This window comes from Danio rerio, chromosome 2 (genome assembly GCF_049306965.1).
Source record: "Danio rerio strain Tuebingen ecotype United States chromosome 2, GRCz12tu, whole genome shotgun sequence".
In the NCBI taxonomy this organism is placed as follows: Eukaryota; Metazoa; Chordata; class Actinopteri; order Cypriniformes; family Danionidae; genus Danio; species Danio rerio.
Window position 1 is genome coordinate 37,951,854 of NC_133177.1, and position 16,737 is coordinate 37,968,590.

Sequence of the window (16,737 nt, forward strand, 5' to 3'; positions counted from 1 at the left end):
CACCCCCACCTGTTTTCACCAATTTCTGTTTAATGGAGAGAAATTTTCTTACATTTCTAAACAGTATAAATATTCTAAATAGTTTTAATAGCTCATTTCTAATCTCTGGTTTATTTTATCTTTGCCATGATGACAGTAAATAATATTTGACTAGATATTTTTCAAGAAACTTCTATACAGCTTACAGTGACATTTAAATGCTTAACTAGGTTAATTAGGTTAACTATATAAGTTAGAGTAATTTAGACAAGTTAAAGTTATTGTATAACAGTTGTTTGTTCTTGAAAATAAAATATTGCTTAAAGGGGTCAATAATTTTTACCTTAAAATGGCTTTAAAAAAAATTAACTGCTTTTATTCTAGCCAAAATAAAACAAATAATAAAAAAAATACTTTTTTCTAGAAGAAAAAAAGGTTATCAGACATACTGTGAAAATGTTCTTTCTCTGTTAAGCATCATTTGAGAAATATATAAAAAAAAAATAGGCAGTACATTTTTTTTTTTTTTTGTAGTTTAAAGTCTGGTGTTTGAGAAAATATACAGGGGCACTAACTTCATCAATGGGCTTTAGCCACAGCAAGGGTTTTTAGAACATTTTTTGCTCTTTCTGCTGAGAATTTGGTATAAAATCTGCAGATTTATGCAGAATGATTTTAGAAGTATCATAACTAAAAACTTAATTTTCAATTCAATTCACCTTTATTTGTATAGCGCTTTTACAATGTAGATTGTGTCAAAGCAGCTTCACATAAAAGATCATAGTAAATTAAAACAGTGTAGTTCAGTATTTAGTGTTGAAGTTCAGTTCAGCTCAGTTGTGTGGTTTATTAATCACTATTGAGGTCCTAAACACTGAACAGCTAATCCATAGATGTGTAGCTCTACCGATCCCAAAGCATGCAAGCTAGTGGCGACAGCGGAAAAAAACTTCACCAATTGGCGAGAGTGAATATACAGTGGAAGTCAGAATTATTAGAGCAAGGGAATTTTCACTGCATGTCTGAACATATTTTTTTCTTCTGTAGAAAATCTTATTTGTTTTATTTTAGCAAGAATAAAATAAATTTTAAAATTTTTTTAAACCATTTTAAGGACAAAATATTAGCCCCTTTTAGCCAATAGTTTTTTTTTTTTTTTTTTTTGACTGTCTACAGAACAAACTATCGTTATGCAATAACTTGCCTAATTACCATAACCTGCCTAGTTAACCTAATTAACCTAGTTAAGTCTTTAAATGTCACTTTAAGCTGTATAGAAGTGTCTTGAAAAATATCTAGTAAAATATTATGTACTGTCATCATGGCAAAGATAAAATAAATCAGTTATTAGAGATGACTTAAACTATTATGAAATAAAATATTATTAAAAATATGTTGAAAAAACTCTTATCTTTGTTCAACAGAAATTGGGGACAAAATAAACAGGGGCGCTATTAATTCTGACTTAAACTCTATGAAATAAAATACATTTTTAACTTTTATGTAATTTTTACAATGCAAATCTAATTAGATCCACTTATTTGGTAAACAAAGCAAGTCTCTCATGTACTGTCTACTAAAAGATAACATATTACTTTACAAACTGTATTATAAATTAATCATATGAACATTCAAATTTTATTAACAATATATCACAACAATATTAATGAAATTAATTTAAAAACTGAATAAATATAAATTTACACACATTTACACAAGAAAATCTGCAGTGTGCAGATTCTGTGTGGGCCTATAGCGCGTGTCTTTGGACTGTGAGGGAAACCGGAGCACTTGAAGGAAACCCAACCGAACTTGGGGAGAACATGCAAACTCCACATAGAAATGCCAACTGACCCAGCCAGACCTTGAACCAGTGACCTTCTCGGTGTGAGGCGACAGTGCTAACCACTTAGCCACCATGTCAGCTCTTTTACAGAATGTATAGGGCAATTGATTTAAAATCAGTTAAATAGACATAAGCATTTATTTAGTTGTTCAAGTGTAAAATAAGTTGACCGGCTGTTTAAATGCAAGCTCCATCAGGAGCAGCAGGCAAACGCTGGAACTCCATTTGAAAATACTGGGGCAAAATAAATGTGCACATTTTAAAGTCATTGCATGGAAGTTAATTTAGTGCCATTTGTCCGGTCTGAGACCCCATTTATATGTTATATATAAATAAGGCAGTGAAGATCATTGATTTTTATAGAAAAGTCTATATGTTCTTTTAATGGCATTTACATTTTTATTGAACTGCACCTTAAATATGTCCTATAATGTGACTGCAAAACTTGAAGAAAAAATACTTTTAATAATATAAAAAGGAGTGTTTTGATCTTCATTGTTGGACACTTATTTATATACATTAGTGTTATTTATTTTATATAAAAAAAATTTTACACCATTTTTATAGTAGTTTCAAAAAAGCTAAATGTGAAAAATTCCTAGACAAAGAATTTACAGGTGCACATGGTGCGCTTCACAGGGGGCTTCAATTACAAGATATTGAAAAGGGTCCTTTAACTAATTAAAGTTTTCAGTGGAAATGCCCAATTTAATATGAGCTTATAGTGTCACATCAGAGGACATGATTTCAGAGACCAAATGTATCAAGTCCACAGGTGCTTCCTGTGTAGAAATATATGGATAAAAAAATGTGTCATTTATATTTCTTTAGGTATTTATTCATGATTTTACAATTCTTCTTTTTAAATTAACAAGAGTTGTATTCATGTTTAAGAAAGTCACTTCATGGGACAGTTTTGAGATTTGGCGATGAATTTGCAAAACTGATACATTGGCTGACCTATATTGTGTATAGTTTTCTATTTTTTTTTAAAGATATTTTGATTAATATAAACCTCATAAAGAACACTTATTTAATTTCTAAGTATTAGTATTATTTTTTTAACAGTTTGATGCATGATTTGAAAATATTTTTATAAGTATTATAATAAGTATTTATTTTATTTTTATTATGATGATGATGATGATGATGATGATGATGATGATAAGTGTTACTTTAGAAAGTAATTACTCCCCAAAAAAGTAACTAGTTGCGTTAGTTACTTTTTATGTTAAGTAATGTGTTACATTACTTTTGTGTTACTTTTTTCTGACCTGCACTCTAAAAAATTATGTGTTGGCTTTAATAACATTTTTATGTCAACAGGATCCACATAACTGAGTTAAGTTACCTTAAAAAAAGAATAAGGTAACATAGCAATTTCATAACAATACTATAACGCTAACGTTATACACAATATGGTAAGGGAGTACTGTACGTTACATTAATGAATCAAATGTTGTCACAACCTCAATATAAATGCATAAATAGTGAAAAATCTCACCTCTGAGTCTACATTGGGGAAACTTTCTGTGCACCTACTCAATTTGTGCTGTAATCTTCATCGTTTGATTCCCATATAATGAGAGTGATTGTTGTGGTTTGAAGCTTCCTTCTCGAGTTGTTTTGAAACTGCACATGGAGAGAGTACTCCACCTATTGATCACTGTGGTACTGCAGAAGCAACACAACTCCTTTTCATTCATTTTAATTTAACCAGCTGTTTAAATTTGAAAACTTACTTTTTATATTTTTTTTCCAACACAACTCTTGTGGTTTTAAAAACAGACATAAGTGAATTGTTTAATTTAAACATTGTGACATTCTTTGGACCAACTAAAGCCAAAATCCATTTTTTGAGTGTGGCTAAAGCTTGATCGCTTTCAGAACTTGCAGGGTCTTTTTTTTTTTCTTCTTTTCTATATAGAGGAGATCTGCAATTTACAAAACAATCTATAACCTTAATTCACCTTAAAAAAACGCATTCAAAAATGTATGTTGGGCAATGTCATCTTTGGAAGAAATTCCTGACCCCAGAGCTTTACATACCTACAGATTAATGAAAGTTTAAAGCAATGCGTTTGCTAATTTTAAAATTTTAAAATTTTAAAATTTTTTAATTTTGCTAATTTTGTTAATTTTGTTTAATTAACCACTGTCCATTCAGATAATCCTCTGTTCCTTTTCTTCCATGTGTTTAGGTTAAGGAAAATATTTCCATTGCAGAAATGTAAGGCTCTGCCATCTTCCTTTCTGTCTGTTCATGCATTCTCTCATTGCGTGCGGAATTCAGCGTGACTATGATCATTTTAATTTAGCAATTTCTTTTCAAAACTGAATTAACTAAACTAAAAAGTATCCCCTATTACATTTTTTAAAAGTAACTCCGATATTATTACTTGATTTTAAGAAGTATTGCATTACTTGTTACTTAGAAAAATAATATTACGTGTAACTTGTAGTGCATCACCCCAACACTGATTAATATTACTAAATAGTTGCTTGCAATGTCTTCCAAGCGCATTTAACACTTAATATCTGTAAACACACATTAAGGTGCGCTGATGTGTTCGCTCTCTTTTTGTGTGTGTTTGCTCCTGCAGGAAGGCAGGACTGATCCTGTCTCAGCTGGATGAGCTCAGCGGTTGGTGTCGGGGGCTCCTCCAGGAACCAAAGATTGGCCTGCGCAGAGCATCCCTCAAGTATCTGTCTTGTCGATACACAGATACCAAAGCGTTCGGGCTCAGCTGGGTGAACCTCGGCCAAGACTTGCGTAAGGCCTGCGAGGAGCAGATGCTGTCCGTGATGTACAACGATTATGGAGAACCCAAGGAACTTTAAAGGACTTGGACAACCAGAGGACTAGTCAGGGGTCCAACTGTAAATATGACTTCTCTGCTCCATCGCTTTTAACATTAATTGGTCGTTTATCGAGGAAGAGGGAAATATTTAGTCAGAACGTGATACAGTTCGTTCTGATTTTAAGAAGCGTTCAAGAGATACGACTTCAGGCCTGCGTATTCAAAATATGTACAGTGTACAGTCAAAAGGAAGTTACATTTAAAGTGTCATTTAGAACTAGTGGTGTATTTTGTCAAACGGTGCATACACCAGCTTGTATAGGTAGAACTTTTTTCACAAGAACTAAAAGTGTATCTTCTTAATGTGCTGAAAAAAAAAACGTCTGTCTCTGTAGTGCATATAGATATGGAAAGAGCTATAGCAAATGTAAATGTGAATTCATTATTAAATACATTACTGATGTGCTGAATGTAGTAACTAAGGTATAAGAGGTGGAGGAAACTGTACATGAGGTTTTTTAAAGTATAAGCAGTATTATGAAAATAAGCATTTTAAAGTTGTACAATAACATGATGTCTTGTTTATGGTTTATTTCCTATTCCAAATAAAATTGCCCAAAAGAAAGCAATGGTTACTTAGAGTTATTTAGATCAAGTTTCAACAATGAATGGGATGCGGATCTTCTCAATTGCAGTATTTTTAATAAGTTATTTTATATTACTTTTTGAAAATGAGTGGGGTGGAGCTTGAGGATTGATCAATTGTTGATTGGATTGCGGAAGGCAGATCTGAATGTGAGCTTGCAGTCATTTGCAAGAAAGGGGTGTGGGTTATCAAAGACTCTAGAATACACAAGACACGGCACTTGTACAGTTTTGAATGGGGAAAAGTGTAATGATCAATATGGCAAATAAAGCCCCGCCTACTAGTAGAGGAGCCAATCATTGATCGCTATAGACTGACGTTTCTCCAGGGGAGAAGCTCAGACCAGGGGCCTCATGTATCAACGCTGCGTACGCACAAAAACTTTGCGTACGCCAGGTTTCACGCTCAGAATCGCTCATGTTTGGATTTACTAACAATGAACTGAACGTGGGAATATGCGCAGCTCCACGCCAGCTTCTTGGCTGGCGTACGCACATTTTTTGTGCGTGTCTGTTTTATTTCCATTGGCGACTTCTAGAGGCAGTTGTGTTAAATTGCTCTCTACAAGTGAGCCTTGCAATGGCAGCTGTATGAGACAGGTTCATCTAGCAGGTATATAAGGTTTCCATACCATACTGTTGACTAGCCAAACATTAAAGCGCAATTTGCAGCGGTCACCTGTTTTCCCAATGTAATCTGAGCGATCTACCGCACGCACATTGCTATAAAGACACTATCTGAAGATGAATTTGCATGCGTGAATCAGAAACATTTCCATTCAATAAATGTGCAAATAAAATATGATACACATCAAAATATGATGACTTATTAATGATTCCAACTTGTCTTTCTCGTGATAAATAGTTGACAAAATCTGATATGTAGCGGGGAAAAAAAGAATGACTTCACAGACGCTGGATTCGAACCGAGTTCATGCTCGAACGTGTCAAAACATGTTGACATGCGTTTTTCGAGCTGCGCCACTGAGACTGTTAAGGGTACCACAAAATGTTACACCTATAAATCACACTATTTCTTTATAATTCACTCAGTGCGATGTTCAGACCCAACTGTGTTAACCACATCAGCTAAACTCAACACTCTATTTTTTTCTTTTGTTGTTAATTCTTTTGTTGTTAATTTGGACAAATTTGCAAATAACACCGCTTTTCTCCGGTCTACCTCCGAAAGCAGCACTTCCAATTCACATTCTGTTCAAAGTTTCTCTTTTTGCTTGCTTTTGCCTTTGCTTTTTCATTGGGTTTTGCCAAAGTAGAGTCATTTGCATATTCATACGGGGGAGGAGGCAGGGAGGGGTTTTGTGCTCGTGCATGTTGTGTTCAGTTTCACGTTCATTCGGATGTACAAAAGAATATACGTGAGATTCGGCATTTACAGCTTTGTGCGTACGCAATGTTTTAGTATGATTTCCACGCAAGTCTTAGTACATGAGGCCCCTGGTGTGTGCTTTTACAACAGTTTTTTTAGTCAAAAAACACACTGGAATCTCAGTGAATACTTGCTTCGCAGACATAAGAAATATATCCAGATAAAACTTATTTGGAAGCCACTACTCAAACACCCACAAACTTGTAAACTAAGAGTCACTGTCATTTCTGGAGGAGATTCGCCATTAAGACCAAGTTGTGGATTACTTCAGAAGACCAGCACAATCAGGCGAAGCATTGTCCAGAGGATGATAATGTGTAAAACGACAATAAATGAGGTTGGTGTCGGGATTTTGTTCCTTTTGAGTGCACATTAAGCTCGGGCAACCTGAAAATATCCTGATTTTATTCGATTTGGATATTTACAAATAAAAACTTGTAAGACAGTTGATTCCAAATATGTAATGTAATAGTATTTTGGCAAATAAGTTTGGAGAATTTATTGTTTCCCCTTTCAGACAGAATGCCTGAGCACACTGCCCGAGAGGCATTTTAAAAATGGCCGCCTAATGAAATGACTTGCACAAAAGAGACTTTGGGCTTAAGCTGCCAAGAGAAGTCTCGAATTTCCTCAAAAGATTGCAGGTATGTATACATGACAAAAATATACAAGCTAAAACTGATTTTCTTTTTGAGAGAGACAATTTAACAATAGATAGCAATAGAATAGCAGCTTTTTCTACAAACATCTATAGAAAATAAAACACATCTGAAGCATAATATACACATATTTAATTATTTTTTATATTATTTCTGTTTCTTTATATTGTTGCCACTTAATTTATGAGATTATTTTTTGATATTAATATTTATAAGCAGAAGTCATCATAATTGGGTAAATGCATCATGATAAAAAATAAAAGATAATAAAAATGCTGTTTCTAAGATTTAACAAGCAAGGAAAACGTAAGAGATTCATTTGTTTGTTGGAAAAGAGAAATGTGTACTCTAACATCATTCACTATTATTTGTCAAGTATTTGAAAATACGCTTTCCACACAGATTGAAGCTTTGTCCATTTGAAAGACACTTGTCAGATTGGGAAAGTGTGTGTGTGTGTGGGGGGGGGGGGGGGGGGGGGGGGGGGGGTCAAAAAGGTTAGATTAGAAATAATATTAACAATAATTGTATAATCAAAGAATAATTACAATCGTAATTTTTAATATTATTTAGAGAGAAATTATATAAAAATATAAACATTTTATTATTATGGTTTTTTTTACAAAACTAATGTTACAAAAACTTTAAAGTTTCACTGTAAATTGCTAAAAGTCTTAACAAATAATATAATCAAAGCCAAAAGTTCCAAGTTATCTAAATTTTACCACCAAATGAGGTCACTGTGACCAAAATGAACATATTTATCACTAAACTTTTCACTGTATTTATGAATCAAAAATATTTACAAGTGTATGACAAATTCACCCTCTGATAAACTCAAAAGTCCTCTGTTGAGAGAGCTTAGAATGACCAAGAGGCAGCACTCTAGTGTAATTTGGGAAACAGCCACTAGAGGACGCGGCGGCCATTTTGGAATGAAATCTCCAATAGAACAACAGCATATTAAAAGTCTTTAAAGTAAACTATTAAAAGTGCTGATGATTGTGATAGTAAGTTTTGTATTGTCATCTTTCAGGTTGTATCTCCGTTTTAATCCACTTTTTAAATAAATAAATAAAAAACAAACCAGCTGCTTGCCATCGCGACAGTAATGAGATCCAATGGACGGCCGATCACTTTCACTCCAAAATGGCGGAATCCGGGGCTGTTGCAATGGAACGTTCTATTGAGTGTCGCCTCTTGGTCATTCTAAGCTCTTTGGTTGAGATCAGCATCACAAACTAACAATCTGTTGATTTTTCTTTATATTTAAAATACATGGTCATTTTTAAAAAAATCTACAATAGATGTTATCTTTTGAACTTGTCATGAGAATGAATTGATTTCTACCAAGTTTTCATTTTATAACTGCAAACTAAAAGTCTGAACTTGCATTTTGGTAACTAACATATTGTATTCTATTCATTATTTTCATAAATACTGTTCCTCATTAATATCAATCAAAAACCAGCACTGATCAATTATTAAGACTTTAAAAGCTTTCAAACGTTATACAGTTTGTCATGACTGCTTTATGTTTAGACAATGATATTACAGTTAAAAATGTGATGTGTGACATTTATGAACTCCACACAGTAATACCGAGCCTGGACTCGACCCAGTGACATTCTTGCTGTTAGGCGACAGTGCTAACCACTAACCCCCACCCATACTGACCACAATTTAGAACAATATATAAACTTGTGTGAGGAAAAAGAAAATCCTGCAGCCTTGTGTCTTTACCACCGTGTACTTATACTTTATTGATATGACAGTGAAACTACAATTGAACAGACAGAACAGCATACAAAAATAGTGTCATATATTTCCATTACAACTGCTATAAAGGAACTGTCATTTCCCAAAGCGCACATGCGTTTCACAGGGTTTGCATGTACATACAGAGGGAATAAAATAAAACAAAGATCCAGAATTCTGCTTGAAATGACAGTCTGAAATAAGCATGTTTATATTAACGACATACAATATGAAGAATGTGCCTCACAACAAGCAAAAACTATTTGTATAAAATAGTTATAAAAAAAAAAATCAATGGTGTAGCTACGCAAACGGGCTAAAATATGGTCGAAACTACATCTACATCTATGTTAGAGCTTCTGAAAAATATATTAGGTGTTACTTTATAGATTAGCGTTGGAGAGGATTGTATTGATGCAGTTTAATGGTTGTAATGATGGCCTTTGATCAGCCTGGCTCTCTCTCTCTCTGTGCCTCACGGAGCTCCCGGCTGCTGCTTCTCCTTTGGCTTGTTCTCGCCAGCCTCAGGGTCACGGCAGGTGCATTCATCCTGATCGCAGTCCACCCCGAACTGAATGACCTGTCAATCAATCGGACACACTTTTTTTAATTTACAAACGCCGTCCAAAACACATCGGGCCACAAACATCTGATCCGGTATGCGGGACACACACAGTCTTTGAACGAGAGATCAAAGTAGTCGCCTTGAAAAAACACTTTGAGGCATCGCCGTAGATCAAAACAATGAGCATTACCTGTTTCCAGATGTATGATCAATATCAAGCGTTGAGCAAATTACTCACAATAACCAATCAAATATTAGCCTGTTGACGAAATGTTCGCGAGGAAAGGCTAGCTTGGGTGTTTATTTTCATGGCAGGAAGGAGGATTTGTTTAATGCTAAAAGGACTGCTATCAGGACAGGACGGTCGCGTTCGGTGAAAGAGAGAGAGATGGAAAGAAAGAAACGGCCGACTGTGAGCAGATGAGTAAAGGAGGTGAACACATGTTAAGAATCAACAGGAGGAGGTTCGCGTCCAGGATTCGTGCCATCACCACAGGTTGCAAAATAAACCCAAATTCCCAGCTAAGCGGCCTACTGCAGGAAAAGTAAACATCAAGCTGCAGTGAAAGAAATTGGTGGAGAAACTATTTTTACTTTGATATTGTGGGTGTATTTCAGAAACCTTTCGAAAAAAATAGTGGTAGCACTTTATTTTGATGGTGCTGAAAAACAATATGTTACTTGCAACTCACAACTTGGTATTAGACTGTTTTTTTAAGAGCTGAAGTTTGTAGAATAAGAGTATGATTACATTAGAATGTGTTAAAAAGGGAAATAGTTTTGTGTATACGCAACATAATAATAATAATTCCTTAAATTTAAATTACTCTTTTCTGGACACTCAAAGTGCTTTACACATTTTTGGGGGAATCTCTTCATCCACCTCCATTGTGTGACCTGGATGATGCAACAGCAGTCATATTGCACACCAGCTGATTAGTGAAAAGGAGACAGAGTTATGATATGGGGATGGTTAGTAGGCCATGATGGACGGAGGCCAGTGGGCTAATTTGGCTAGGATGCTGGGGTTAACCCCTACTTCCGAAAGACATCCTGGGATTTTTAATGACCACAGAGAGTCACTGAGCAGTACCCATCAATATACTGGGGCGTTAGAAGCCACAAAGACGGCAGGTTGAGTGCTCCTTGCTCGTCTAACATCACTTTTGGAAGCAACCTAGATTTCCTATGTGGTCTCTTATACAGGTACTGACCACGGACATCCCTGCTTAGCTTCAGTGGGTGACCATGTGATAGTGGCAGAGAGCTGGCTGCCAGCAATCATTCAAATTGTTCCTTGTTCACATAAATCTAAAAATTATTTTAAAAAAGCTACTAAAACTATATGCCTGGACATAGGGATCTAAAGTCCACCGTTTTGGTTGTCAGATATACATGGATACCTATAGATAATATAGACGGTTTCTTTTTTAACTCCCGAAACAGCTGCTGTTGTGTAAATGCATAACAACGTTATGCAGGCAAAACGTGCCTAAACTTAAAGGTTCCACAAAATGAAAATCTGGATACCAAGGAAAGGTAGAATACTATGAGTTCAGTACATGGAAATGGTCATACTGTGAGTCTCAAACACCATTCTCATGTTATTTATTTTTTCAGTATTTATTTATCAGGCTATTTCAAAGAATAAAAAAAAACAGGGAACTGATGTGAGCATCGGTTTATTTAATTTATTTTTTCATTCATTTATTTATTAATTTATATTTACAACCCTGAATCAGAAAAAGTTGTGACAGTATGAAAAACCAAACAAAAAAATATATAAAAAAGATATTTGCAAATTTACTTTGACTTGTGTTTCATTGTAAATAACATGCACAAAATGTTTCACAGTTTGTCTGGTCAACTTCATTTCATTTGTAAATAAACATCCTTTCCTGTCATTCAGACCAGCAACACATTCCAAAAAAAAGTTGGGACAGGAGCAGTTTAGGGCTAGTAATCAGGTAAATTTGTTCAATAATGATGTGATCTGAAACAGGGGATGTCAACAGGTGACTGTAATTATGGTTTGGTACAAAAGCAGCATCCAAGAAAAGTCTAAGCTGCGTCCCAAATGGCACACTATACACTCATGCACTATGTACTTATGCACTTACACACTCAACAGGGTAGTATATGTATGTAATGTTGTCCCAAATGGCACACTAATGTTTTTTTTTTTACTAAGCTGAAATTCAAACCGTTTCCCTAATGACGTTTGACAGTTGCCAAATCATTGAAGTAAACGACCGAATTATCAAATAATACCTGCCGTGAGTGTTGCCGCAATCACCATCGGGAGGCGCTATAATCACTCTCGTAGAAGAATTTTACTTTCACCATCCAAAATATATAAAGTTATTCAACATGTGTGTCCGATAGCTCTGCCCCTTCCGCTATGTAAGCAAACCTGCGGTCGTTGAGTGCGTGAAGTGTTCATCGTTACACACTTCATTTTACCGGCTGAATGAGTGCATCATCTGGGTAATTAAAGTGCACTTATTATTTTTAGAGTTTTCAGTGTGAACGCACTACTTACACTATTTATACTACAAAATGGCGTAGAATGGTGCATAAGTATGCGATTTGGGAAGCAGCTACAGTCTTTTAGGAGCAAAGATGGGCCTAGGATCACCCCTTTTCGCCCAAATACGTGATACAAATACGTGAGAAAATTATTGAAAAGTTTTAAAACAATTTGCCGCAAAAAAAAAAAAAACAATAGGAAGACATTGGGATATTTTACCTTTAATAGTGCATAACATAACTAAAAGGTTCAAGAAATCTGGAGGAACTTCAATGCGTAAAGGACAAGGGCACAAGTCTAAGCTAAACAACAGTGATCTCAGATGCCTCAGGATCCCTCAGCATTAAGAATCGTCATTCAGCGATATCACCACATGGGCTTAGGACTACTGCGGCAAACCAAGTACTACGTATTAAATACAATCATACTTGGTTACATCCCCAAATGTCAGTGAAAACTATCCTGTGCCAAAAGGAAGCCCTATGTTAACAGTGTCCAGATGTGCCGTCGACTTCTCTGGCTCTGACACATCTGGAATGGACCATCATACAGTCCAAATGTGCACTGTGGTCTGATGAATCAGTATTTTTTTTATTTTTCATTTTTTTGGAACAAATGGACGCTGTGTGCTCCGGACCAAAGTCCAAAAGCCAATGTCTATCATGGTATGGGGTTGTGCCAATGCCCTTTGCAAAGGTAACTTGCAAACATGGCACCATTAATGCTAAAAAGTACGTAAAGATTTTGGAGCACAATACAATGCCTTCTATTCCAGTAACTCCAAAATATGTTGTTTTTTTTAATAATAACAATAAATCATGAGGAACACATTAAATAATGTGATATTGTATTGTCTGCAATGAAATACAAGTCAAGGTATATTTAGAAATTACTTTTTTTTTATTTGCGTTCACACTTTTTCTGATATGGGGTTGTATTTTATATCTTGATGTTACTTTTCTTTCCATTTATTTTTTTTTTTGGACTGTAAGTGAACAACACTAGCTAGTGTTGACACTATGTGGACACAAATCAAATTCCCAAGTATATTATGGTTTTAAAATATACACTAGGGTGTCTATTCCACCAAGACAAACTACTACTAAGTTATCGGTGGTGGCTGCTGCTACTTTTATTACTGCTACTACTACTATTATTATTACTACTACTAAGTCCACAAATACAACAAACACCTTTTTGAAAGAAAAAACTTGTGAAGGAAGGAAGCCTAATAATATAATAAGTCCCTTTATTATTCAGAGGTTGTTACAGCGGAATGAACTGCCAACTTATCCAGAATATGTTCTACGCAGCAGATGCCCTCCTAGCTGCAACCCAGCACAGGGAAACACTCATACACTCTTGCATTCAAACACATACACTATGGCCAATTTAGCTTTGGACTGTGGGAAAAATCAGAGCACCCGGAGAAAACCCACAAGAACACAGGGAGAAAATGCAAACTCCACAAAGAAACCCCAACTGACCCAGCCAAGGATCGAAGCAGCGACCTTCTAGCAGTGAGGCGATTGTGTTACTCACTCTGCCACCAGGCTTCCCGCCGCCCCTTTATATAATACATAATAAATACAAATCTTGTGATTACTTTACATATAAAAACTGAAGTACTGCTTGCTTTAAGTTTAATCACGACGAATGCTTTAAAAAAAATATTCAAATCTTGAAGTTTCAGACGGTATCTGTGCATATCATTTTGTTTCGTGTGCAGGCAGCTGGTATTTGGATGCTAGAAGACAAGCCACAGAAGGAGGGATGAGAGGAATTTGCTCTTCATTGTCCAACTTTTCTCTCTGGCCCCACCAACATCCTGGGTCTTTTCCATAGTCTCTGCGTAAACAGAAGCACAGAGCTACAGTGGCAGGATGCTGTTCCTTTACGGTTTATTTCACTTTCTCAGACCCTGCTTGTTTTACAGTGACCGCTGACAGCTGGCCTTCTGCTAATAAAAGCCGCTCTATCCAGCCATTTATTTATGACAGGCACTTCCCACATGAGAAATGGGAGAACGTGCCACCTGAGTGCCTAGTGATGTGGGTGACGCTCGTGGAAACGCTTGACAATGTGAGACAGATTTGGGAGAGGAACAGGAAAATGATGAAGCGGAGAAGATACAGAAGAGGGGATGAATAGTGTTGCAGATCAGCGTTACCTTTCCAGATGAGAGGGTAGATGGACAGCAGTCTCCTCCATCATATTGGCAATACGCTCGGTTGTTAATGGTGTCACACCAACCGTCTCCACCAAATGGCTGCAGGGAAAAAAGTGAAACTAATTTAAATCTTATTTCAAGCGCTCACACTTAGATATTGCTTGATACTAATTGCAGGTTTGGCATGCTGTCCCCGGAGAGAACCCTGAGCTCAGAGATAATTGAGCCCAGGGCTCCCTCCTGGTCGTTTAGCATCACAGGGGGTCTGAGATCAGGTAAACTTCCATCTGGTAAATAAGGAAAAGGGAGAAATGAGGGGGACTGGATAATTCTTTAAAAAACGAAGATAAGGAAAGGAAGGTGAAATGGGCTCAAAATGAATTTAGAAAACTTCACATAAACACGTTTGGTTGAGTATTAAAGAATGACAAATTTCTCATATTGTTTACATTTTTGTTAACACTAATCTGCAGCACTTACTGTATGCAAAGATGTAAACTGTGAAACTGCAAAAAAAATAAATAAAAAGGTTTAATTTCTAATATTAGTTAAAGGGCTGGTTCACCCAAAAACTGTCAAAATTTCCTCACGCTTCTTGTCTTTTTGCTGTTGAACAAGAAAGATATTTCAAAAAACCATTGACTAGTATTTCATTCATTCATTTTCTTTTCAGCTAAATCCCTTTATTAACCTGTGGTCACCACAGTGGAATGAACCGCCAACTTATCCAGAATATGTTTTATGCAGCAGATGCCCTTCCAGCAGCAACCCATCACTGGAAAACATCCATACACAATCATTTTCTCACACACACACACACACACACAACGGACAATTTAGCCTACCCAATTCACCTGTACCGCAGGTCTTTGGACTTGTGGGGCAAACCGGAGCGCTCGAAGAAAACCCACGCGAACACGGGGAGAACATGCAAACTCCACACAGAAAATGCCAACTGACCCAGCCAAGGCTCGAACCAGCGACCTTCTTGCTGTGAGGCGAACGTGCTACCCACTGCACCACTGTGTCGCCTGACTAGTATTTGTTTTTCTTAATATGAAAGTAAATGTTTAGAGTATCTGTTAAACTATTTTGATGGCTTAATAGTTTTTTTTTTTTATTTTGTTACTAAGCATATTTTTATTTCAAATAAATTTATATAACCAAATACATTTTTTGTCATAAAATAAAAATTATATATTGAAGACAACACTATTAGCATACCAGTGAAATGTTCTTTATTTTTCAATTATTGCTATGTAATAGAGCAATTGCATTTTCATATATATATATATATATATATATATATATATATATATATATATATATATATATATATATATATATATATATATATATATATATATTGGATATATGGTATACTATATGAGACTTACAGCATATACAGCAAACATCCCAATCTGAACTAGTAAATGTTCTCTTAAAGCCTTTTAAAGGTTCATGCATGAGTTACTTCATTTTACTATACACACTTAACAGTTTTCTCTGAACAGGAGGCCTTGCGAATTCCTTGAATGTCAGAGGAAAGAAATGTGTAAATCCCGCCAAAGGGATTTCTGATCTCGTTTTTGGTAGGTGGCATTTCTCATTTACTCCTTTTATATAAAATGAAACCACATCTGTTATTCCAGACTTCCTTCAACGTCATTACTTCACCTGTGTGAGCGAATGGCTGCCCGTTTTGCAAGGCCCAGGTGTATAAAGTCCAACCATCTTACGGACCACAATTATCAAATTTACCATGCATAAACACTTTAAATGTGTCATAATGCCTTCCTAAAGGATTTCGCTAACCTAAACGATCGAATGCCAGTAACAGGAAAACAAGAGCGCTCTGCCAAAGATAATTTTGGCTCTGTTGCGAATGTGGAGTCCTTTCAAAGAGTCCAGAGTCTACCTGATTCCCTGCGCAAGACCAGCTGGCTGGGAGATTTTGCTAGAATTTATCCCTGCTAAACCTACACCCAATCCAAAAGGTTTTTTTTTTTTTTTTCCTGCCGCGCTCTCATTCTCCAAGTCATAAGCAATATCATTTTTCATTCTTCAGTTTCAAGCTTGTGTATATTTCATTTGTTTCTTTATACTCGCTCTCCATCCATTTTATTGCGTTGTGCATTTATTGGCAATAACAATTTTAAACCAATCTCAGCATCTAATGCTTAAATGAACATGCTACATATATTCAAAATCTAAAACACGTGCATTATTAATGTTGTTTTAGAAAGGGCTGGAAAAAGAGAAATGACCTAATGGCTAAATTAAAGAGTCGTGTTAACAGTAAATGAGAGGGATGTGTGGAATGCAGAAGCTCTTGCCAGCTGAGGAAAAACTGCCAATGAATTTTAAACAACACTAAGTCAAGCATCCTGCAGC

At 35.7% G+C, this 16,737-nt stretch overlaps 2 protein-coding genes across 12 annotated transcripts in view; one reads left to right on the forward strand and one right to left on the reverse strand.

Moving 5' to 3' along the window:
* The window catches only part of astn1 (astrotactin 1), a 410,547-nt gene extending 405,296 nt beyond the window's left edge, over positions 1–5,251 (forward strand). For all 4 annotated transcript variants that reach the window (XM_003197882.7, XM_021467632.3, XM_017351897.4 and 1 more), the window contains one exon: positions 4,429–5,251. In XM_003197882.7, the coding sequence (XP_003197930.4) occupies positions 4,429–4,666 (238 nt within the window). In that variant the 3' untranslated portion in view covers positions 4,667–5,251. The remainder of the gene's footprint in view (positions 1–4,428) is intronic.
* Positions 5,252–9,056: 3,805 nt separating this feature from the next.
* The window catches only part of pappa2 (pappalysin 2), a 131,430-nt gene continuing 123,749 nt past the window's right edge, over positions 9,057–16,737 (reverse strand). For all 8 annotated transcript variants that reach the window (XR_012392833.1, XR_012392831.1, XM_073927493.1 and 5 more), the window contains 2 exons: positions 14,344–14,442; positions 9,057–9,658 (listed from right to left, as the gene is read on the reverse strand). Coding sequence is in view for 6 of the 8 variants with exons in the window: in XM_073927493.1 (XP_073783594.1) it covers positions 9,554–9,658; positions 14,344–14,442 (204 nt within the window). In the remaining 2 variants the exon portion in view is untranslated. The remainder of the gene's footprint in view (positions 9,659–14,343; positions 14,443–16,737) is intronic.